This window comes from Hemiscyllium ocellatum, chromosome 3 (genome assembly GCF_020745735.1).
Source record: "Hemiscyllium ocellatum isolate sHemOce1 chromosome 3, sHemOce1.pat.X.cur, whole genome shotgun sequence".
Taxonomy (NCBI): Eukaryota; Metazoa; Chordata; class Chondrichthyes; order Orectolobiformes; family Hemiscylliidae; genus Hemiscyllium; species Hemiscyllium ocellatum.
In genome coordinates, this window is record NC_083403.1 from 64,881,534 (window position 1) to 64,907,139 (window position 25,606).

Consider the following 25,606-nt stretch of genomic DNA (forward strand, 5'->3'; position numbering starts at 1 on the left):
TGAAGCTCCATTATCAATGATGACTTTGCATAATTTAGAGTGGTTGCATATTTTAGAAACCATTGCTGGTATTCAAGGTATGTATTTGTACTTCTCTGCCCAGTGTGCAGTTTTGATAGTTCTCTAACTGCTCACTTACAATGTATTACTTTCATTTCCCCCTGCCTTTGAAGAAATTTGTCCTGAATCTCAACTGGTTTGACAATTGCCACTGGAGAAGTTATTCACACTTGCTTTGAGAACATATGCTGTGCCGGGAATGGCATTCTCTTCTCCGTTGGTGTTACAAAAAAAATGCAACAACATAATGCAAAAAAGATTGTTGCACAATGCTTGATTGTTGTTGATTTGATATTGTATACTATATGTTCTGCTAAACCTTTTCAATGTGGTTAGTTTGGTATGATGTGATATGGGTCACTATTCAAATAGTTTACCAAAGAACTATTGTCAACTACTGTCCATTCCAATATGAAAACATACTGAAAATCCTGGTCATCTTGTCAGCAACAGTTATGGTTATTGTGTTTCTAGGATGTTGAACAATGGGTAATTTGGAGAAGTGGTCCATCACAAGGATATAATCTTTCCAACTTCTAACGAAAGAATGGATGGAACATGATGTGGTACTAAAGATGCTGGGATTGTTTTGTTTGGCTTGCTCCACATGCATTCATGAGTAATTGAATATCCTGATTCATCCCTGGCTAGTACATTGATTCAGCCTTCTTGTGAATTTAATATCCAGGATCCTTGGTGTAACATGGATATTATATCTTGGTGTAATGCTTTTGATATTAGGATATCAGTAGGATATTGTTTGCCTTTGAAAATGACTTTTGGGTGGTCATGTTGTGGCTGCACAGGACATTAATTAGGCCACGTTTGGAATATTGTGGGCAATTCTGGTCTCTTTCCAATGGAAGGATGTTGTGAAACTTGAAAAAGTTCAGAAAAAATTTACAAGGATGCTGCCAGGGTTGGAGGATTTGAGCTATAGATAGAGATTGAATAGGATGAGACCGTTTTCCCTGGAGTGTTGGAGGCTGAGGGGTGACCTTTATAGAGGTTTATAAAATCATGAGGGGCATTGATAGGATAAATAGACAAAGTCTTTTCCCTGGGGTGGGGGAGTCCAGAACTAGAGGGCATAGGTTTAGGGTGAGAGGCGAAATATATAAAAGTGACCTAAGGAGCGATTATTTTCACGCAGAGGGGTGGTACGTGTATGGAATGAGCTGCCAGAGGATGTGGTGGAGGCTGGTACAATTGCAACATTTAAAAGGCATCCGGATGGGTATATGAACAGGAAGGGTTTAGAGAGATATGGGCAAGTGGGACTAGATTAGGTTGGGATATCTGATCGACATGGATGAGTTGGACCAAAGGGTTTGTTTCTGTGCTACACATCTCTATGACTCTGTGGCTCTAAAGTAAACTGGAAATTCTTGAAGAAAAGCAATACCCTACATTTACTTCCTATCCTGTGCTAAGTATGGTTCTCTTAATTAGCTAGTATAGGAAAAACAATCTAATAGTTAGCTTTAATGCTGAGTTGGAGAGAGAAAGAAACTGGACTAATTACAGTATTCTAAACAGCAACTAGGCCCAGGTAATTCTGCTTGTTTATGAGTGTAGGAGCAAATAGGATCAGGAGCAGCTGTAATGATTCAAATAACAAGCTGGAACTTTAAGAACTCTCAAAATTGCTGAACGAAAAAGAATTGCGGCTGCTGTAAATCAGAAACAAAAACAGAAATTGCTGGAAAAGCTCAACAGGTCCAGAGGCATCTGTGGAGAGAAACCAGTATCCATTCTGAGGGAGAGTCACTTGACCCAAAACATGAACACTGATTTCTCTGCACAGATGCTGCCAGACCTGCTGAGCTCTCCCAGCAATTCCTGTTTTTGTTTCAAAACTGCTAAATGTTCACTTAGGTGAGATATAAGAAGCAGTTGTAAAATCATATTAGTGGCTCAGTGGCTTCAGAAAAAGAAATTGATTGCTTCGCAAAATTGACAGAAAAAGCTGAGAAAATAAAAAAACACAAAATTTTATGTTTTTAATCCTTTTCTTTTAACAATTTTCTGCTTCAAATATTTATCTCTTCTCATGGTTACTGTAAGGGAGATTTCTAGCAAAGCAATTTGATAGCTGCCGACAAGAGATTGATAGAACCAGCGAGGAAATGGTCTTAAATCTTCCTGATGCTACAGACTCAAGGTTGATTGGTTAATATGTGGGAATTATATCTTGTAACAAGTCCTGATACAAACATAGAACAAAATATTCTATTCAACCAAGACTTAAAAGGGACCGGGGGCAACTTTTTCACACAGAGGGTGGTTCACACGTGGAATGATCTGCCACAGGAAGTGGTGGGTGCAGGTACAGTTACAACATTTAAAAGACATTTAGTTAGATACATGAATAGGGAACATTTAGAGGGATATAGACCAAATGCAGGCATATGGGACAAGTTTTATTTAGAAAACTTGGTGGACATGGATGATTTGGACTGAAGGGTCTGTTTCCATGCTGTATGATTCTATGACTCTATGACTGTTGTAGAACCGTCTGTTGTGTAAATCATGGTTTACAATTTAAATTTGGAAAATATTTTGTAGTCAATACTGAAACTTGCATTGCTCTTTGTGATTCAAAATAGAAGAAGAATAATTTTGCTTTGCGTATAAATTCTAACATTTTATTGTAATATTTAAAAGGCGAATTTAACCCCAGCTACCTGGCAGAAATCAGGCAGAGAAACAGTAAAATAAAAATCACCCATTTGACTTGCCTTTCGAGGTCCTGCTGCCTTCCCATAGGTTCCAATTTTAACCTCAGCAGAGATACCCAACATAAGCCAATAGCTTCCTTCTTAAAGCCAGTTGATCAGACTGTGATTATGTTAGTGGGGATTTACTGCTATTTTATTCAGTGGTGTATTATGACACAGCGATGAACTCTTCTGTTAATTTAACCAAACACCAAGAAAAGCTCCCCTCACCTCCTAACCTATTAAAATGAGTTACAGAGAACTCCCAAGTTCCACTATTTAGAGAAAGTAACATCAATTTATTATTTAACTCTAAAAGTGAACATTAAACAACAACTATCCACAACTCTAAGCCTCCCTTTCTCTTAACTGCTTATTATCTGCCTCCAACTCTATAACAATATGCTGTTGCAATAAAACACTTATCAAAATTTCATCAACTTAATTTCAAAACCATACAGTGACTGTCATCTCCAGTGTCTTTCTTCTTTCAGCTGAAGATCTCCCTGGGTCATCTTCTTTCTTTTACTGTGAAGACGTTTCATATGAAAAGGGACATTTGATAGTGAGTGTTTCAGATGCCAGTTACTCTGTTTGACTTTCAAACTGCCTGCCTTTTTTTAATATCCCTAACATCGGATCGCCTCATTGGTTAGATGTTGATAAAACAATAAGTTCAATCTCAATCGGGTTTTACTATCCTGGGGCATAATTTAACTTGATTGGTTAAATTTGAATTGTTGTCAAAACAGCAACCAACTCAGGTATCTATTTCATAAATGTTACATATTTTCAATTTTGCAGAACACTCTGGGACTGCTAGTTAGTCAAATGGCAGGTGCTTGTAAGATCTCAGTGCAAAACACATTTACTCTCTCTTAAAGGTATAGTACATACCTTCAACTTCATAACAAGTCTAAGTGGAAGAGTGGGGTCAGGATAAGGACCAAAACAGGAGGCATTTTAACCTTTGGCAATAGCACATGGGTAACGGCAGTTCTCTGAGCCACATTGAAGATTTAAACCTGCAATACAGTTTATTAAAGAAGGGATTACCCTTACTGCTGGCATGGACAGCCATAATTTGATTAGCATATGTCAAAAACATTTTCTTGTTCGTATACAGGGCTATACATGGTTAATGAATAGAGTGAAAGTGGAAAGTTAAATGGCTCCCAAAAGGGAATGAGCAGAACTTTGTTCTATTTTCCTGTATTTATTGAGCTTTGTTGATTTACTATAGACCCCATCCTGTTTCCACACTGCAGGGATTCTATGATTCCATGATTAGGGACATTTCCTTATTGGACAGACAAACATACTAGGGTTGCATATAGATAGAACCTATACCACTGAACGAATTCTTAGCAGGGTGACAGGAATTTGTAGAAATCAGCAAAAATAATTTCAATTTCAATTTCTTTGAGGTTTGGTATTTAGATTGCAACATGCAAAGCTCAACAGTCAACTGAGGTCATCAATTCTAAATCTCCAGGGTCCAAAACAATTTGGGGAATGTTCCACTAGATCGGAAGATGACAAATGTAACTCCTTTATACAAAAAAAAGGGAGACAGAAAGCAGAAAATGACAGACCAGATACATTAACATCTATCTTGTTAGAAGTTATTATTAAAACGCATTATCGTAGGACATTTAGAAAAATTGAAAGCAACCAGGTAGAGTCAACATGTTCAACTGAGGCATTCAAAAGGGAAATGGATGATTATTTGGATAAAAATAATGTACAAGGCTATGGGGAACAAAGCAGGATACTGGCACTCAGTGGTGATGCTCATGGAATAAGCCAGTGGAAGCACAATGGGCTGAATGGCTTCTTTCTGAGCAATAACAATTCTGTGATTATAGAATCGTAGAGTCATAGAGATGTACAGCATGGAAACAGACCCTTCGGTCCAACCTGTCCATGCCAACCAGATATCCCAACCCAATCTAGTCCCACCTGCCCGCACCCGGCCCATATCCCTCCAAACCCTTCCTATTCATATACCCATCCAAATGCCTTTCAAATGTTGCAATTGTGCCAGCCTCCACCACATCCCCGGGCAGCTCATTCCATACACATACCATTGTCCGTGTGAAAGAATTGCCCCTTAGGTCTCTTTTGTATCTTTCCCCTCTCACCCTAAACCTCCACCCTCTGGTTCTGGACTCCCCCACCCCAGGGAAAAGACTTTGTCTATTTATCCTATCAAAGCCCTCATGATATAGTAAACCTCTATAAGGTCACCCCTCAACCTCCGACGCTCCAGGGAAAACAGCCCCAGCCTGTTCAGCCTCTCCCTATAGCTCAACTCCTCCAACCCTGGCAACATCCTTGTCAATCTTTTCTGAACCCTTTCAAGTTTCACAACAACTTTCCGATAGGAGATCAGAATTGCACGCAATATTCCAATCGTGGCCTAACCAATGTGCTGTACAGCCGCGACATGACCTTCCAAATACTCAATACTCTGACCAATAAAAGAAAGCATACCAAATGCCTTCTTCACTATCCTATCTACCTGTGACTCCACTTTCAAGGAACCCTGCTCTCCAAGGTTTCTTTGTTCAGCAACACTCCTTAGGACCTTACCATTAAGTGTATAAGTCCTGCTAAGATTTGTAGCACCTTGCATTTATCTGAATTAAACTCCATTTGCCACTTCTCAGTCCATTGGCCCATCTGGTCGAGATCCTGTTGTAATCTGAGGTAACCTTCTTTGCTGTCCACTGCAACTCCAATTTTGGTGTCATCTACAAACTTACTAACTGTACCTGCTATGCTCACATCTAAATCATTTATGTAAATGACAAAATGTAGAGGACCCAGCACCAATCCTTGTGGCAGTCCACTGGTCACAACCATCCACCACCACCCTCTGTCTTCCACCTTCGAGCCAGTTCTGTATCCAAATGGCTAGTTCTCCCTTTATTCCATGAGATCCAACCTTGCTGACCAGTCTCCCATGGGGAACCTTGTCGAATGCCTTACTGAAGTCCATATAGGTCACATCCACCACTCTGCCCTCATCAATCCTCTTTGTTACTTCTTCAAAAAACTCAATCAAGTTTGTGAGACATCTTTTCCCACGCACAAAGCCATGTTGACTATCCCAAATCAGTCCTTGTCTTTCCAAATGCATGTACTCCTGTCCTTCAGGATTCCCTCCAACAACAAGAGAGAAGGCAGATATGCATCTTTTTCTGGATGGCAAGATGTAACAACTGATGTGGTACAGCATCAGTGCTGGGACCTCAGCATTTTACAATTTATGTATATATTATGAATGAAGGTATGGTTGCTAAATACGATGATCCACAAAGACAGGTAGAAAGCAAGTTGTCAAAAGGACATCAAGTGGCTACAAAGGGATATAGTTAGGTTAGATAAGTGGGAAAAACAAGGGAAATGCAGTATAATATAGGGAAATTATCCATTTTGGCAGGAAGCATTAACAATGAAGCATTAACAATTAAACGGTGAGAGATTAGATTCCCTACAATACAGAAACAGGTCCTTTGGCTCCACAAGTCTACACTGCCCCTCCACAGAGTAACCCACCCAGCCCCAGTTCCCTACATTTATCCCTGACTAATGCACCAAACACTATGGGCAATTCACCTGATCTGCACATCTTTTGGATTGTGAGAGAAAACCAGAGCAAACCCATGCAGATACAGGGAGAATGTGCAAACTCCATTCAGATAGTTGCCCAAGGTCGGAGCTAAACCTCGGTCTCTGGTGCTTTGAGGTAACAGTGCTAACTGAGCCACCATACTGCCCCAGAGATTGCAAAGCTCTGTGAGGCTGAAGAAACTGAATGTCCTACTGCATAAATCATGAAAGTGCATCACGAAAAAATCATGCAACTTCAGATATTAATTATGAAAGCTCATGTAATGTTGACATTTATTGGAAGTAGAACTGAATACAAAAGTAATGAGGTAATATTTCAGTCATACAGGGCACTGTAGAGAACATAACTGGAGTACTGTGTAGGAAACGTATCTCCATATTTGTGGGACGATATAAATGGGCTCGAAACAGTTCAGTTATTGACTAATACATGGAATAGGTGGGTTGTGTTCTGAGAAAGGTTGAACAGGCTAGTCTTGTAACTGCTGGAGTTTAGAATAGCAAGTGGTGACTTCATTGAAACAGCTAGGATCCTGAGAAGTCTTGACAATGCGGATGAGGTGAAGATGTTTCCTGTTATGGGAGAACCTTGGACTCGGGACTACTGTTTAAAAATCACAGGTTGCCCATTTCGGAATGAGTTGAATTGTCCTTTTCTTTTAAAAATGATAATGTTTTTGAAACTCTCTCAAAAGCAGTAGAATCATAATATTTGAAGATTCTTAAGCAAGGGTTAGATAGATTCTTGGAAAGAAAGGGGGCAAAAGATTACAGGATTGGAGTGGGAATGTGAAGCTGAAGTTAGACCAGGCTTGAAGAGTCAAATTGCCCACCCCCATTTCAATTTGTATGCTTCTGTCATAAAACATAACAGCACCATCTGCTGGTACAAAGCTGATATTTCTTTTTGTTCTGATGTTCCCCTGTTTACTTGAACATCTTTCTACCTTTTTCTAGTTTAGCCCTTTCTTTTGTTCTTTTACGGATCTAGTTAGATTTTTATGTTCTTATTTTTTATTTGTAATGAATTACTGACGCCTTACTTATTGGGTGTTTGATTTTAAAATGTCTCCCTTGATCTTTTAGTTCCAAGTAAAAAGTGAGGTCTGCAGATGCTGGAGATCAGAGCTGAAAATGTGTTGCTGATTAAAGCACAGCAGGTTAGGCAGCATCCAAGGAACAGGAAATTCGACGTTTCGGGCCAGAGCCCATCATCAGGAATGAGGAGAATGTGCCAGGCAGGCGAAGATAAAAGGTAGGGAGGAGGGACTTGGGGGAGGGACGATGGAGATGTGATAGGTGGAAGGAGGTCAAGGTGAGGGTGATAGGTTGGAGTGGGGTGGGGGCGGAGAGGTCAGAAAGAAGATTGCAGGTTAGGAGGGCGGTGCTGAGTTGAGGGAACCGACTGAGACAAGGTGGGGGGAAGGGAAATGAGGAAACTGGAGAAATCGGAGTTCATTCCTTCTGGTTGGAGGGTTCCCAGGCGGAAGATGAGGCGCTCCTCCTCCAGCCGTCATGTTGTTAGCAGTTTTCAGCGGGTCTACGGGCTGTCCATTCTAACAACACGACGGCTGGAGGAGGAGCGCCTCATCTTCCGCCTGGGAACCCTCCAACCAGAAGGAATGAACTCCGATTTCTCCAGTTTCCTCATTTCCCTTCCCCCCACCTTGTCTCAGTCGGTTCCCTCAACTCAGCACCGCCCTCCTAACCTGCAATCTTCTTTCTGACCTCTCCGCCCCCACCCCACTCCAACCTCTCACCCTCACCTTGACCTCCTTCCACCTATCACATCTCCATCGTCCCTCCCCCAAGTCCCTCCTCCCTACCTTTTATCTTAGCCTGCCTGGCACATTCTCCTCATTCCTGATGATGGGCTCTGGCCCGAAACGTCGAATTTCCTGTTCCTTGGATGCTGCCTAACCTGCTGTGCTTTAATCAGCAACACATTTTCAGCTCTTTTAGTTCCAAGCCATTTAAAAGCCCTGAAAGAACAAACAAAATAGATTAAGGAATCTTGTCTAGTATGACCATGGTCCCCAATGCCCCCTACCCCACATGTCCTGTTTTCCCAACCCCTATTACTTTTTTTCCAATGGATTTTGTCTTGCATTCATACATATGGAAGTAAAACTAAATATTCCAGGTTTGTGCAATTCAATCTATTTGTAATCTGGTTTCTACTTGCTGTGTTGTGGAGGAGAGAGTTCACGTGAGAATTGTTTTCTACATTCACAAGGCAAGTTGAGAAGTGAGCTATTTCTTAGATCAGCCATCAAGTTCAACTGTTTCTTCAATAATTCCAGTTAATGCTTTAACTGTTACTTAGACAAATGTTTGTAACATTCATTAATATTTGCTTCAAAAGGAAAAGTTTTACTATGTACCCTGTCAATGCCCTTTATAATTTTGTCTATCTTAATAAGTCCCCCTAAGCTTCTCTGCTCTAAGACAAATAACCCCAATCTATTTGGTCCCTCTCATAGCTGAAATGCACCAGCACAGGCAATATCCTGGTGAATCACTTCTCCAATGTATTTAAATCCCTCTTGTTACAGTGACCAGAACTGCACATATTACTCAAGTTGTGTCCAAATTAACATCTTCCACAGTTCCATTATAACCTCTTTGATCTTATATTCAATGCCTGAACTAACAAAGGAAAGTATCTTTTATGCCTTCTTAACCACCCTATCTATCTGTTCTGCTGGCTTTAAGGACTTTTGGACATGCGCACAAAGGTTCCACTGATCTTTTGTAACTCCAGGGATCCTACCATTCATTGTACATTCCCTTGCCTTGCTGGCCCTCACAAAATGCATCTCCTCACACTTTTCAGGATTAAATTCCAAAGTTCTGTCCACCTGACTAGTCTTTCTATGTTGTCCTGTAGGTTATGGCTTATTATTTTATTTAGTGAGGAAATTTATTTGTCTTTTAGGAATTTACTGATCAAACCTCCTACATTCATGTCTAAGTCATTAATGTTCACTACAAATAGCGAGGAATATAACATTTAATCAGTGATAAGTCATCGTACACAGGCTTAAATAATCTTTGAAAATCACCTTCTGCTTCCTGCCACCAAGCAGTTGGATCTAATTTGCCCTATTACTGTGGTTTCCATGGATTTTCACCTTCTTTAGCAATCTCACCATGTGAGGCATTGTCAAAAGCCTAGAAATAGAATCTAGCAACACTGAAGAAAAGGAAATATATTTCCAAGTCAAGATGGTGAGTAGCTTCAAGGGGAACTTGCATGTGATCGTGTCCTTATGCTGCTTGATAGTAACAGTCTTGGTGTCTACTCAGGTTTGGTGTATTTCTGCAGTGCATCTCTTCCATGGTGCGTACTAGTGTGATTTTGCTCACCATAAAATTCTGATCCTTGTCTTATCAAATGTACCCTGTCAACCATCCAAAATGATGTCTCTTTCCCAAATCCATTTTGGATATTTATACCTCAAACGTTAGTAGGTTTTGGAGGTTGTCCAATAGGCCATTATATTGCCATATATTCACTGTATAAATGTAAAATGCTTGACTAGATGGCTAACCTTGGAGTGAAGTAAAGTTTATGGTAAAGGATCAGGCCATTCAGACCAATTTCTTTATGACAATTCCTTCTTCTTTACATAATCCTCCTCACTCTTCACTTCATCCATCAGCCCAGTCAGCAGAATCTTCGATTTCTTTCTCTCTTAGATGTTTAACCAACCTTTTTTCACCTTATTCACTCATGGGTTGCAAGCACTGGAAATAGCCCTCAATTTGCCCCCAGTGAAATACTGTTAAAGTCGCTGTAGTCCTGAGTTTTGAAACAACTACAAATTATTAAAGTTCAACTGCACTGCTGAAGATTAGATTCACCTTTTGATCAGACCAGATAAGGAAGGCAGATTTCCTTTCAGATAGAAATCGAGTCATTGCCTATTTACCATTTCCAAGCTAGTTCTTTCTATTGAATTTAAATAATTATCTTAAATTCCCCAGCTGACATGATGGGATTTGAAATTTGGAGTATTAGTAAGGACGTCCAAATTCTATTTGGAGACAGTAAGGAGTGCAGATGCTGGAAGCAAGAGTTAATACAGGGGAAGCTGAAAAAAACACAGCAGGTCAGACAGCATCCAAGGAGCAGGACAGTCAACATTTTGTGCCAAAGCCATTTGTCAGAACTGTGGAGGGAGGGGAGGGGAGGCCAGAATTAAATAGAGGAAAGAGGATGGGGCTGGGGGAAGGATAGGACGGATGAAGATAGGTGGAAGCAAGTAGGGGGCTATCGTGATCGGTCAGTGCGAAGGGTGGAGCAGATAGGTGAGTGGGAAGATGGACAGATTCGGACAGGTCAGGGAAGTAAGGAGGGGCTAGGAGGATCTGGGCATGGCATAAGGCTAGGAGTAGAGGGAGTTTGAAGCTGCTGAAGTCAATATTGAGGCCGTTGGGTTGTAAGCTCCCTAAGTGAAACGTCAGGTGTTGTTTCATCAGTTTCCATTTGGCCTCACTCTGACAGTGGAGGAGACCAAGGATGGACATGTTGCCAGGGGAGTGGGAGGGGTAATTAAAATGGATGACAACTGGAAGGTCGGGTTGATTTGTGCTGCAGAACACAGATGCTCCACGAAGCGTTCCCTGAGTCAGCATTTAGAGGAGATCCTTGGATGCTGTCTGACCTCCAACTTAGGAGAAAGTGAGGACTGCAGATGCTGGAGATCAGAGTCAAGAGTGTGGTTCTGGAAAAGCACAGCAGGTCAGGCAGCATCCGAGGAGCAGGAGAATTGACCTTTCAGGCAAGAGCCCTTCATCAGGATGTTGCCTGATCAGCTGTGATTTTCTAGCACCACACACTCAACTCAGACCTTCAAATTATGTTGGTTAACCACTATGTTAGCATAGACCTGAAAAGTATCCTTGCTAGTGATGCCCCTATTTTATGAAAGAATGTAAATATCTTCAAAATCTCCCCAAAGGAGCAAGTTCCACATTCTAACCATTCGTCTTGAATTCCCAATGCATTTACCACTGTGAAAGCTTAATTAAGAAGGTTCAAGAAAATAAAGTGACAAAACATGGAACACTTTTTTATGGTGCTAAACTGTAACTGATGCCTATTTCTTTTTTACAGGTATCAGAGGTCCACCAGGTTTACCAGGACCAAGAGGTCCACCTGGTGCAAAAGGTGCTACAAAAATAGGCCCTCCGGGCATGTGTGGACCACCCGGACAACCAGGAATAGCAGGACTATCTTATGCAGGACAACCAGGAATACCAGGAACACCAGGAATAACGGGTGAAAGAGGAATTTGCGGGTCAACCGGTGATATAGGACCTCAAGGAGAAGCAGGACCCCATGGATCCCCCGGACCTATTGGTCCTCCTGGAAGTAGAACAATAGCCATGGATGGTGAGGCAGGTCCACAGGGCCTTCCAGGATCTCCAGGACCACATGGTGAACGAGGAATCATTGGAGAACCAGGAGATCCAGGTCAGTGTGGAGAAAAAGGTGACGTTGAATTTGGCCCCCTTGGCCTTACAGGTCCAAAAGGTTATCCAGGGCCACAAGGTGAGCCAGGAACCCTTGGAGAAGTAATTGCAGGTCTACCAGGAATTCCCGGTATTCATGGTATTTCAGGAGAGAAAGGTGAAAATGGAGAACATGGTAGACCTGGAGTTACTGGCCTGTCTGGTGAAAGAGGTGCAGAGGGGCCACCTGGTATATCAATTGCAATGCCAGGAGCAGACGGCAAACCAGGGCTTGTGGGGCTTCCTGGGAGCATTGGGTCTCCGGGTCCAGAAGGTGTGCCAGGTATTCCTGGAAACCCAGCTATTGGAAAACCAGGTTTACCAGGCCTTAAAGGTGAACCTGGCCCCAGAGGTATGGATGGCCTTGCTGGCGAGAAGGGAGTTCGAGGAATAGATGGAGAAACTGGTATTGCAGGATCCACAGGGTTATCTGGGTCAATTGGACCAGCAGGTCTGCCTGGTACTCCAGGTGAAGACGGGAATCCAGGACCACCAGGCGAACCTGGCTACATAGGCCAGCCAGGAATTCCTGGATTACAAGGTGATGAAGGACTAACAGGTGCTCCAGGAAAGTCAGGAATTCTAGGAGAAGAAGGTATCCCAGGATTACAAGGAAATGAAGGGCCACCTGGCCCACAAGGAGATAGAGGACCCGCAGGTAGAACTGGTGAAATGGGTGTACAAGGCATTCCTGGTCTCCAAGGGCCACTGGGGATTCAAGGTAATTATGGAGAAAGGGGACCTGCTGGCAATATAGGTGAACAAGGTCCAAATGGGACTCGTGGTCCTCCAGGACAGAAAGGCATGAGAGGAGATCCAGGAAGACGAGGTCCACCAGGCCGTTCCCGCCCTTTCACCTCTGGGACCCTTTTGAGAGAAGATATGGAAACGTCCAGTGATGCAGAGCTGCGGGGACCTCCAGGCATCCCTGGTCCACCAGGCCCACCAGGTTCACTTGGACCCCCAGGCCCAGCAGGAGAAACTGTAATCCAATCAATGCCAAATCCTGATCAAGGTTTTAAAGCCATTCTCTCTACACCATATCCTACAACAGGAATGCCAATAGTTTTTGACCAAATACTGTACAATCAAGCCAATGTCTACGATCCAAAAACAGGAGTTTTTACATGTCAGGTACCAGGCATCTACTATTTCTCCTATCACCTCCATGTCAAAGGCAAAAGTGTTCAGGTTGCATTGTATAAAAATGGTGAACCGATTCTATACACATTTGATGACTACAATGAAAAGAAGATTGATCAAGCCTCAGGCAGTGCTGTGTTACAGCTACAGGAAATAGATAAAATATACTTACAGTTGCCCTTCGAACAGTTTAATGGATTATATTCCTCTGATAAAATGCAATCATCCTTCTCAGGATTTCTGGTTCACCAAACAAATTCATTGTCATAGGGAGAACCTCAGCTGATGATAAAATATATTTCACTGTAAATCATTTTGAAAAGTAACAACAGATTTTTGATCATGGAATAAAATTTACTTTAAAAGTAAGCAGGAATAGACATTATCAATAAATCATTAAAGTACCATTTAACAAGCAGCTTGTATATCTAATTATCTTATGCCTTCTCACTGGAGCTAACTAGTAAATGCATTGATTTTGAACAATGTCTGTCTGCAGTCTGTACTCATTTACTTGCTATTTGTGGGCGGCATGGTGGCACAGTGGTTAGCACTGCTGTCTCACAGCGCCTGAGACCGGGTTCAATTCCCGACTCAGGTGACTGACTGTGTGGAGTTTGCACGTTCTCCCCGTGTCTGTGTGGGTTTCCTCCGGGTGCTCCGGTTTCCTCCCACAGTCCAAAGATGTGTGGGTCAGGTGAATTGGCCATGCTAAATTGCCCGTAGTGTTAGGTAAGGGGTAAATGTAGGAGTATGGGTGGGTTGGTGTGGACTTGTTGGGCCGAAGGGCCTGTTTCCACACTGTAAGTAATCTAATCTTATGCATTAAGATACTCATCAGAAAGCTGTCAAAAGCAAAACCACTGTCAACTCTGAGAGGATGTTGTAAGATTCCTGTAAAAGTTAAATTCCACACCTGAACTCCTACTAATGCAAGGAAATATATTTGCATTTTATTGCATTCATAACATTCTCTGTTATTACAGATATTGAACAGGTTTTTAATGTCTATAGCTCTATTATGAGAGGTTTCTTTTTTTCCCACAAATTCCACTGAATGTCTCAATAACATTACACTCAAAGCAAAATCTGAAGATTTTCTTTCAACTTCCCTTCTCTTTTGAAAATTAACATTACAACACAAGTATCATTTAATAGTTCCCAAAGTCAGATTTGCTGCGAACCTCTGGCTATATCAATTCAATTCTACCTTGTTATTTTTTACATCAAAATGGGAGCTTCCAGTAGCCTTCTGGACCCCACACAAATGGGGGTCAGAAACTTATACAGCGTGGGAAACAATCAATTATCTTGAATTTCCTAGAATTGGCAAATTGGAGGGCAAGAACAAAATAGTGACTGGGATCACAAAGCCCTTCTCTTTGAAAATAGCAGCAAAGTGTCATGGCAGGTGTATGAGGGAGAAATAACACCAAAACATCTCTTTAAGCATTTCAAATGTCAAATTAAAAATGGATTTCACAGCCAGGTTCTGTTTATTGGCAGAGAGTCCTCTCTTCAGGCTGTGCTGAATAATATCCTATTTCTAATAACATCAATTAGATGAGCTCTCATTCTACATAGAAAACACTCAAAATATTCAGTTCTAAAGGGATCACAATTTCTGGCTGTACCCAGTTTGAGAAAGAAATATCCTTTTTGACTTTGCACAACTAATTTTTAAATTAATCTATTTATTTCTAAACTTTGGTTCCCTACTTTCTTGACTGCATATCACAGATAACACATTATAACTTTTGGAACTATTGTTATCAAACTTTAGGGTCTTATGTATGGATATAGGGATCAAGAAGTGCCCTCATATTATCGATGTCTCTGGTTTGGATACAGAAGGTAGGTGACCAAAGGGGCAAACATCAGATGCCAGGATTCATTTCCCTAACACTAGGTTGTGACGATTCCCCCATCTCGAATGATGGGTGTCTCTTTCCTCTGGCTTATTCCTTCCTTGCTATCTTCTACTTTTTTGCTTTCCCTTTCCTTTACATCCTTCCCTTTTGGTTCTGCAATGCAATTTTCCTGCCATCCTTTGCTGACTTATACTCTACCTTGGTGCTTATGACACATACAATTACAGCAACAGATTATTTTTTTCTCAAAAGAATCCCCAGTTCTCCTTTCACCTGTATCCACCTTGTGGTTACATCTTATTAAGCAGCTCCCCCTTCTCCCACCATTGCCTTTAATGGTAATAAAAATTCCTTGAACTTTAATTTTTACCCCCTCATCAGAAACACTTTGATTGTTTTAAAACCAGCTTTTCTCTGAATTATGTGTCACTGTCATGATAAATATTTTCTTACTCTTCAGACCATATTAATCATTTTGGCAAGTTGGTGGAATGGGTCCATTCTTCATGCATTTTGCACCATGCATCCCCTCATGGTACTTTTTCCAGATGTAACAAGATCAATTCTGCGTGCTTATACTGGCCACACATTCCTGACTTACAGCTGATCTTATTTAAAGTGGAGGGGGTGAGAGGGTACGTATCCTTCCCCTTTCGGCCCCGTTATTTTGGATGATAAAAATTGTCCAACTTTATATTGTTCATTCTCTGAAAGCAACAGTCTTGAGCTTACTCTATACACTGCAGAATTTACAAAACACTTAGCAATACCTGCCCTGGATTACAGGATGCATCTTAGCAAGACCAGGTAGGTAATATCATGCCTACAGATCATAGAATTTACTGAGGATCAGAGGGGCCTTGGTGTGCACATAAACACATATGGGAAAGAAAGTAGATAGGGTGGTTAAGAAGGTATATGAGATACATATTTTTATTAGCCAAGACATAAAATACAGGGTCAAGGAAGGTATGCTGGAACTGGAAAAGAAAATGTTTAGGCCACAATTGGAGTATTGTAGGCAGTTCACTTATTTTGTTCACTACATTATGGGAAAGATATGATTACACAAGAGAGGGTGCAGCAGAGATTTACCAGGATGTGAACTAGGCTGGAGGGTCTGAGCTATGAGGAAAACCTAGAGAGGCTGGAGTTATCTTCTTTGCAGCAGTGAAGATCGAGGTGAGATCTGAAAGACGTGTATAAGATTGTAAGAGGCATAAATAGCTGGATACAACAGCAGTTTTTCTATTAATAGAAGGGTCCCTGAACTTAGTTTTAAGGTAAGAAATAGAGGGCTAATGTGAGAGTCGAGGTGAATTGTTTTTCACCAGAGGGCAGAGGGAACCTGGAACTCACAATTGAAAGGTTGGTTTTTAAATTCACTCACGAATGTGGGAGATACTGGTCAGGAAAAGTTTATTAATCATCTGTAGTTGTCCTTGAGAAGGTCGCTGTGAACTGCTTTCTTGAACCACTGCAGTTCATGTGCTGTTGACATTTCCACATTGCTGTTAGGGAGGGAATTCCAGGAATTTGATCCTGAGACACTGAAAAAGTGGCGACATATTTCCAAGTCAAGATGGTGAGTGGTTTGGAAGGAAACTTACTCGTGGTGGCGTTTCTATGTATCTGCCACCCTAATTCTTCCAGATTGGGATGGCATGGTGGCTCTATGGCTAGCCCTGCCACCTGATAGCACCAGGGTGTCCAGGCTTGGTTCCAGCCATGGGTAACTGCCTGCACGGAGTTTGCATATTCAATTGGGTCTGTGTGGGTTTCCTCTAAGTCCTCGGGTTTTCTCCCACAATCCAAAGATGTGCAGTTTAGTTGGATTGGCCATGCTACGTTGTCCTGTAATTTTCAAAAATGTGCAGGCTGAGTGGATCAGCCATGGTAAATGTGAGGTTATGGGGATATGGTAGGGGTCTGAGTCTGGGTGTGATGCTGATTGGAGGGGCAGTGTAGAGTCAATGGGCCAAATGGCCCCCTCTGCACCCTAGGGATTCTATCCTCTGAGTCTATGAAATAATAGTGGGTTTGGAAGGTATTGTTCCATGATTTTTGGTGAATTTCTGCAGTGCATCTTGTGGGTAGTACATATTGCTGCTACTGAGCATTGGTTATAGAGGGAGTGGGTGTTTGTGGATGTGGTGCCAATCCAGTGGGCTGCTTTTTCCTGAATGGTGTCAAGCTACTTGTCTGGTGCTATAGTTACACTCATCAGACAAGTGGGGAGCATTCCATCACACTCCTGACTTGTGCCTTGCAGATTGCAGACACGAGGTGAGTTACTAACTGAAGGATCCCCAGCCTCTGACTTGCTCTGTTAGCCACAATATTTATATGGTGAGTCCCCAAGACTCACCAACCTATCTCCAGGATGTTGATGGTTGGGGATTCAGTGATGGTAATCATAGAGTCATAGAGATGTACAGAACAGAAACAGACCCTTCGGTCCAACATGTCCATACCGACCAGATATCCTAACCTAATCTAGTCACATTCACCAATGGGCCATTTTCCTCTAAACCCTTCCTATACCCATCCAGATGCCTCTTAAGTGTTGTAATTGTACCAGACTCCACCACTTCCATTGAATGTAAAGGTGCATTTGTTAGGTTGTCACTTCTTGGAGATTGTCATTGCCTGAAATATGCTTGTCACAAACGTAACTTAATTCAGCAAGCCATGGGCTGAGGAGGTTCACAGTTAAGTCAGAAACTCTCATAACATTGGGGCAGTATTTAGATATTCACTCATCTTGCTATAATCTCCTGGGTTACATGCCAAAAATTGGTAAATGGGACTTCTGTCATCAGATCTTCATTAATGGGTGTAAGTACAATGGACCGATAGCCTTTGTCTGTGTATGGCTATGAGTTAATAAAAGATAGAAAAGTGAGATCTCATATCCTATGGGAAGGATGTGGATTTGTGGACCAGGGTGGTGGTTCGCAAATGACAATCATTCTGATCTCAACACGGGGAGGCAGTTTGACCATTAAAGGCCTGGTAATTCACAAAGCCATGGACTCAGGAGGTAAATGGAAAACATTACCAGTTATGCAAAGGGAATGAATAGTAATAGGAGAGGCTGAAAGACCATTGAGGACACAGGGACAGCAGATAAACATGAAGGATGAAGGTGGTGAGGGTGTCCATTCTACATTTCAGTCACAGCCTGCAAGTCACTTACAAGAATACAAAGTTGATATCTTACCATCTTCCATCCAAACTGAGTAAGAATGAGAAAAATTGATTTTTTTTTGCTTGGGGAAATCCAGACAACTTGGAAAAATGCTTTTCTCATTTCACCGAAGTTCTTCTTGAAATTAGATGTGCGAAAATATTTCGCCTGGAGAAAGGATTTAGTTCTGAAATGATTAAGAAATAGATTATTTCAATGTAAAGGTTTCGGTTGAAAATTTCAGATCAGATTGTTTGGGTAGACATCAATGGGGATTTTTCAAAGTTGAGAAAATGCAAGTAAATACTTTGCGAAATAGTTTGACATAGTCAAACTCTCAAGACCAGGCATGAAAACAAATAGTGAAGCCAAATCCAGAGTTGTGACAGAAGATGGAATTCTCTCTTTTGGGATGGATGGGATATTATATGCTGTACTGTGCATTGCAATCTTTCACATTTTATTAAATAGCTTGGTTCATTCTATTTTATCTCAGTCCAAACCTACCTTAAAAAAAACACAACACTGCAGATGCTGGAAAAGTGTAATGTAAACAAGTGCATGAAGACTCAGCAGCTCTGGATGTGGAGGAAGAAACAAAGTTAAATTTTCAAATTCAATATAAATCTTCCTAGGAAATGAAGAAAGGTAGAAATGTTAGGGGTTTTATACGGTCAAAAATGTTGGGGAGAAGCAAGTCAAACAGAAAAGAAGATCAGTGGAAGGTTAAGAGGGTGAGCAAGATTAGAGATCACAGGTGTTGCAGAAAACAGGCTGTAGAGATGGGAGATAGATCCAGAGTATGTGTTCACAGTAAGTGTTAGTAGCAGAAATTAGTAACTTCTGCTTTTTATAATTTAGCATACAAATTTGAAATGAAGGAGCTTCCCTGTGCATTCCACCAGATGGGGCTGTAACCCAATCATGCATTTAGATTGAATTGTTGAGAGAAAATAAAATGGAGACTATAATGCCAACTGTATTAATTTTATAGGTAAATTCTAACACTACCTCCACATGAGCAATTCCGCATCTGAATGTTATTGAGACAAGCAAAAACACAAATAGCCAGAGAAATTCTGTATCTGTGCAGAGGAAACAGAGTTAATGTTTTGACTCCCGTGACTCTGATATTAAGCATCCCCAGTTTTTTTTCTTCCATCCAAATGCCCATTTCTCAGTCCAAACATTTATATCTTGTTGCAGTTAATGCCTCATCTTATGAAAGCATTACGAATTAAATTAAATCCGTATGGATCTCAAGCTAATGAAGCCAGGCAGAAATAAAATTATGAAAATGGTGGAGAAACTCAATAGGTTCTGACAGCATCTATGTAGAGAGAGAAAAACAGAATTAAAATTTCACATGTGGACTTTCAACAAACTGGAGATGTTCGAAATGTAATGGGTTCGGTCGGGGACGGGGTAATCTCAAACAGATGGTCTGTGATAGGGTGGAAGATGGGAAAAACTGAATGGTTAGTTCTTCAGGAATAAGGGAATAAGGAAAACAACATACAAGAAGACAAAACAACAGTAGCTATATAGTTAACTGAAAATGAAACGAAACTGAAACTAGTGAGAAAAAGGAAACAAAATATGTGACAGAATTTCTGAAATTGTTGAAACTCAGTGGAAGGGTACAATAGGGGTATAGACAGAAATGTCAGCATGACAGCAAGCTGGAGAGTTAAATACAGGCCACTGGTGTTGAGTAGAGTGGTCAATCAATCAGTGTTTAGTCTCCCAATGTTGAGGAAACCATATTATGAACAACAAAATCAATAAACTAGTTTGGAAAAAGTGCATGTAAATTGCCATGGGTCTGGAAGAGTGTTTCAAGCTTTGGATAATGAGGAGAGAAAAGTAAAGGGACAGGCGTCTTGTACTTGACATGGGAAAGGAATAGGGTGTTAACACTGACTCAGAAATGGACAAGGCAATGACTGAGCGAATGGCCTTTTCGGAATACTGAAAGGGGAGGGGAAAATGTGTTTGGTGTGGCATCATACTAAACTTAATGGACAATGATTTGTTGAACACAGAGATGGTGTGATGATGGAGGAACTATCTTATGGTGCTTGGGGAGGAGGCGAGAGTGTGAAAGCAAAAATATAGCAGACATAGTTTAGGTCCGTGTCAACCACAATGGGGAGTAAAATCCTTGGTTAAGGATAAAAAGGATATATCTGAGAAGCAATGCAGTGAAAGTTAATGTCATCAGAATAGATTTGACCAGGATATAGGAACTGGGGAGATGGGAGGGATGGGAGGATGTTTCGATGTGATAGTTGTGGGACTCAGTGCACTTACAATGAATATTAATTGATAGCTGATTTGTCAGAAATGGAGGATAGCATTTTCTCAGGAGTGGCAATCTCAAAAAAAGGAAGGGAGCTCCAAGTTTCTGAGAGAATATTCTGTCAGGGCTCTTTGAGAATTGTAGAGTTGTACTTTCATTTGGACAGTTTTTTTGTCACGCCGGCTGTTGGGAGATGGCAGACCACCCTCCTGTTTTCGCAGCAGTCAGCTGCCATCTTCTGAAATGGAACAGTCCAGAACCACAGGCAACCACGTTGTCAGTTGTTGGCACAAAGTAAGTACATAAGGTAAGTGTAAGGTGAGGGAGTTGTGAGGGTCGGGGACCAGGTGGGTCGGGGATGTAGGGTACTTGGTAAGTAGATTGTCAGATGGGTTGGGGGTAGAGTGATAACAATTATGTTAAGGTGGGTAGGATGGCAAGTTGGTAGGGGTAGGATGTCCTGATGAAGGGCTTTTTCCCGAAACGTTGATTTCGCTGCTCGTTGGATGCTGCCTGAACTGCTGTGCTCTTCCAGCACCACTGATCCAGAATCTGGTTTCCAGCATCTGCAGTCATTGTTTTTACCTAGGTGAAAAAGAGTGCCAAGTGTATGCCAAATGCATAGAAGGTGAAATGGGTAAGGAGGTGGGGATGTGAGGGATGAATACCAGATGGGTGAATGCCAAGTTGGGAGGCATTGCTAATCAGGTGGGTACGATGCCAGGAGTAAAGCAGCAAGGGGGTCAGGTAAACGATACTGCATTTGAATGGGTGGAGCTATGGGTCTGATAAGATTGTAGTAGGGTGGGTATTGGGTCCTGGGGTAGAATGTGGTAGTGGGAGTAGAGGGATAGTGGGATCAGTTGGGCTCCAGGGTGCCAGATGTGGTGACAGTGATACTGTAGCTCTGTGTCCCAGGAGATGGATGGAGTCTTTGGCTGTGTGTGTGTTTAGACGCAGGAAGATCTGAAGCGGGGGAAGGGGGGACCTGTCAAAGGTAAATTGGGTCTGAAGCATGGGGTGGGTGGTGGTGAAGAACCAGAATTGGGTCCAATGCAGGAAAAGGAGCAGGGGAATGTGGAGGGGGGCGGGATTCTGGTCCGGAGCAAGTGAAGAAGGTTTCACATATTGGGGAGTGGGTTTTGGGGGGGGAAAGTGGTGTGAGGTTCAGGTCTTGAGCATTGGATCAGAGGATCATGAGTGCAGAAAGATGGGTGTTGGACAAGGTCTTGGGGTTCTGGGGTTGAAGTATTTGGGAGTGTTTAAGATAGGTATGGAGTCCATTGAATAGTCTTTTCAGGATTTCAACAATGTCTTTAATATCCTAAACAATATTGAGTAACTCTTTACTTAATTTAATTTAATCATTCCTCAACTGTTTTCTAAGTACACGCTAACTGCATTTGCTCCATATCCTGTTAAAATTTTCTAGTATTCCCATTTCAAATGCAAAATATTTCTTTGTTTTTGGTGTTGGAAAAGCGAAAAGATGTCACATTTTGTCGATCACTTTTCCCCTACACCACATGTAGAACTGAAGTGATGGGCACTTAAATGGTATTTGTTTCTCTACAGTGAAAAGTGAAACAAAACAGGGAAACATTGTCATTAGTTATTTTTGTAGTTGCAGACTCTGGCCTCTGAGGCAAGCTTTATTCCCTACTTCAGTGAACTTTTTCATCTTTCAGTATCTGACAATCATTGCCTCTGCACTTACCTTACAAACCAGAATCCTCACTTAACAATCAATGGTTACCATAAAATGATTCCAATTAGTTTAAGTGAATGACTCGTTATTTTCATAGGACCAGAGTCCACATAATTGTCAATGATAGTCAGCTTTGCCTGTCTCTACCCAACCATTGCCTCGGCTTTTGTGCAATATTTGTTCTGGATAAGCCATGAAATCCCCCTCCTGGGAAATCAATGTATCCATTTCCTGCCAAACCATCTGTACCTTTGGTATCCATTTAATCCCCAAACCCCTTGTTTGCAGCACTGGCATCCAATATGATCCTGTTCTGAGCTTCCAACTCCATGTATTTTCCATCATAATTCCATCTTGCAACATGTGTTGCCTCTGCCATTTTACTCACTTGCTGAAGAATCCCTCAATGCTGCCTTTGTGGTTCCAGTATTCTCTTAAAGGTTCTTCTAAAAACTTTAGCTCATCCAAATTACTGCTACCAGTATCCAAGCCCTGTATCCAGTCCCACTTAGCAATCACCCCTGCAATCATTGACTTAGGAGACCCACATGCTTCAATTTTAACGTTTTTTTCCTCATGTTCATTCCAAAGATGTGCAAGTCAGGTGAATTGTCTAGCTAAATTGTCCATAGTGTTAGGTGCATTAGTCGGGGGGGGGGGGGGGGGGGTGGGGGTGAGTTACTCTTCACAGGGTTGGTATGGACTTGTTGGGCTGAAGGGCGTGTTTCCACACTGTAGGGAACCTAATCTAATCTAATCTAATTCATTCATAGCCTTGCTATTGACTATCTCTGTGAATTTTGCCAGCTTATCTCCAAGAACTCTGTAATATTCTCACTTTGCCCTTCGCAATACAGCATTTCACCTACAACAGGAAAGATAAATACAAACTCAAAACATAAATACTTTATACCCTATTCCCTTGGCCTCAACAATGGTAACTGTGCCTTCAGCCACCCAGGCTTTAATCTCTGCAATTCTCTCTCTGATACTTCATAAACTTTTTTTTTTGTCTGGACCCTGATAAGTTTTTTTTTCTGAATTAAAGGAACAGGATATATGCAAACTGTTGCTGCTGACTCCCTCACACTCTGTCAGCTGCAAATGTCTAACATGCGAATGTGATTGCTTCACCCGCTGGAATACACAGCTACCCAAAATAGGAAATTTTCTGCCGTGGAAAATATTTCACGTCTCAAATGCTAAAGATTTGCTGCACTAGAGTGAAGTAGAGCTAAATATGGTGCTTTGTCTTGAGAAAATGCTGTTTTGACAATTTGATTTCTCTCCCATCCTGTCCCATCAACAGAGCTCAGCCTCATGGTGAAGTAGACCCTTTATGATAACATAGAGGGAAGCTGACATCTTCAACTTTTTTACCTGGACAAATATTGGGTTTTGATAGTGTTAACAATGTGCATCAACTTCCAATTCCTACAAAGCAGAATGCGCAGTCGCTGGTGATGGTGGTGATGGGAAGGGGGATTGAGAGAATAGTTGCATTTCCAGGCACATAAGACCCCATCACCACTCACCAAAGTGAATGTACTTTCCACCAAAATATTTTTTGAGACTGTTGGTGAACAGTGCTGAATTTAACCACTCCTATAAAAGTCAGCTAATTAAGCCACTTGAGCCTGTTCCATTATTTGATCAGAACATGACCTCTAGCATCGTTCCATAATCTGTTCACATATTTGTACCTCTATCTCACAGTACATGTAACAATAATGCTAATTCAATTCAATATTATTTCACAAAGTAGACTAACATGTGGTACTTTATCAAATGCCTTCTGGAAATCCAAATTTATTCGATCCACTTCTCCTTTATCCATCTTGCTTGTCACTCCCTCAAAGAATCCTAATAAATTTGGAAGGCATAATTTTCCCTTCTGCAAGATCTAAATTTAAATCCTGTCAGAGGGAAGAGCAAAATGTTTTCAAGGTGGATATGTTTGTAAGAGAAGTCACAGTGTCTTAAACAATCAAATAGAAGGAAACTACTGGGGATGTCAAACACACAAATAACCTACTGGAGAAACTCAGCATGTGGAGAGAAAAATAGAGTTAATACTTTGATTCCAATGACACTGCTTCAGAACTGAAGACAGCTGGAAATTTTGGCTTTTATGTAGAAGTGCAGGGAAATAGATCAGACATTGTCCTGGACACTACATGAGATAGAATCCTTGGCTGAGGGAAAGCGAGGACATATCATAGGCCCACTTCCAGTATGGATGCGATTGAGCCATATAATCTGGGAAAATGGAATTTCTTATTGGACAGAGGGTGTGAGGAGATGCAGTCATTGTAAATGTGGGAGTTTGTAATGAATATTGGTGGACAGCCTATCTTGAGGAACGGTCAAGGAACGGAAGGGAAGAGTCAGAGTTGGAGCAGGTGAAGGTGAGGGAAAGATGGAAATTGACAGCAAAATTGTTGGAGGTTTCAATTTCTGTATAAGAACAAAAAGCAGCATTGATGATATCAATAATATACCAGAGAAAGTCTGGTGAGAAGCACTGGAAGAGGAAATGTTCCACTACCCCACAAAAAGACAGGCATTACTTGGACACATATATTCACAGAAGAAGGCAGAAATACTTTCCAGAAATACTAGGGAAGCAATGCTCACTTGGAAAGGAAGGATTGAAGGAAATTAATATTAATTAAAGAAAATTGTCTGGAGAAGTTAAAGAGACTAAAAACTGATAATTTTCCTGGGCCTGAAAATCTATACAGAGGAACCACGATTATCCGAATGTCAATTATCCAAATTTTGGATTGTCTGAAGAAGACCTCAAGACAGGGATAGAAACATTACATCAAAGAGGTGTTACCAACACTGGTCACGTTTTTTTTGTGTGTGTGAGCTATTTTGAGACACCCCTCCAAAGGCAGCAGCAATCTTGTTGTTGGTGTCCAGTCCGGCTGCGTCTCCATTCTGGGGCAGGATGGGGAGGCTTGCCACCGGGAGGGGGGCGCCCAGAGGTGGTGATGCAGGAGGGAGCATGCGGGGGTGGAGGGATATGCCAGAGGGCATGTGCAGGGGGGGGCGGTGCGGGTGGGTAGCGTGGTGTGCTGCTGCCTAGTCTTCTGAACAGGGAGGTGACATAGCAAGTGCTCACTCTGTGAATCCCATTGAAATGAAGCAGGGGCAGCGAGAGGCTTCAGCAATGCCACAGGTCCCTTGCACACAAGTGTGTGTCTGCTCAGAAACAAACCCTAAGACAGAGAGAGGGAGCAAAACAGGCAGAGCAAGGAAAAAGGGAACTTTAGAAAACTCCAAGTCCCAGAGAAGAGACATTGAATCAGTTATCAGAATAATCAATTATCCAAATGAAACCCTGCCCACCTATCTCATTCAGCTAATTGAGGTTCCTCTGTACATCTCAGTATTAAAAGATGTGATTGTGGAATTAGGGATCTGTTAGTTATTGTCTTCTAATAT

The 25,606-nt window shown here is 41.6% G+C and overlaps 1 protein-coding gene across 1 annotated transcript in view; it reads left to right on the top strand.

Annotated features, from left to right (window-relative positions):
• LOC132835342 (collagen alpha-1(X) chain-like) overlaps window positions 1-13,352 on the top strand; it is a 33,802-nt gene extending 20,450 nt beyond the window's left edge. Inside the window, exons 2-3 of the mRNA XM_060854791.1 lie at window positions 11,542-11,919; window positions 12,013-13,352. Of these exons, the coding sequence (XP_060710774.1) occupies window positions 11,542-11,919; window positions 12,013-13,352 (1,718 nt within the window). The remainder of the gene's footprint in view (window positions 1-11,541; window positions 11,920-12,012) is intronic.
• Window positions 13,353-25,606: the final 12,254 nt, after the last annotated feature.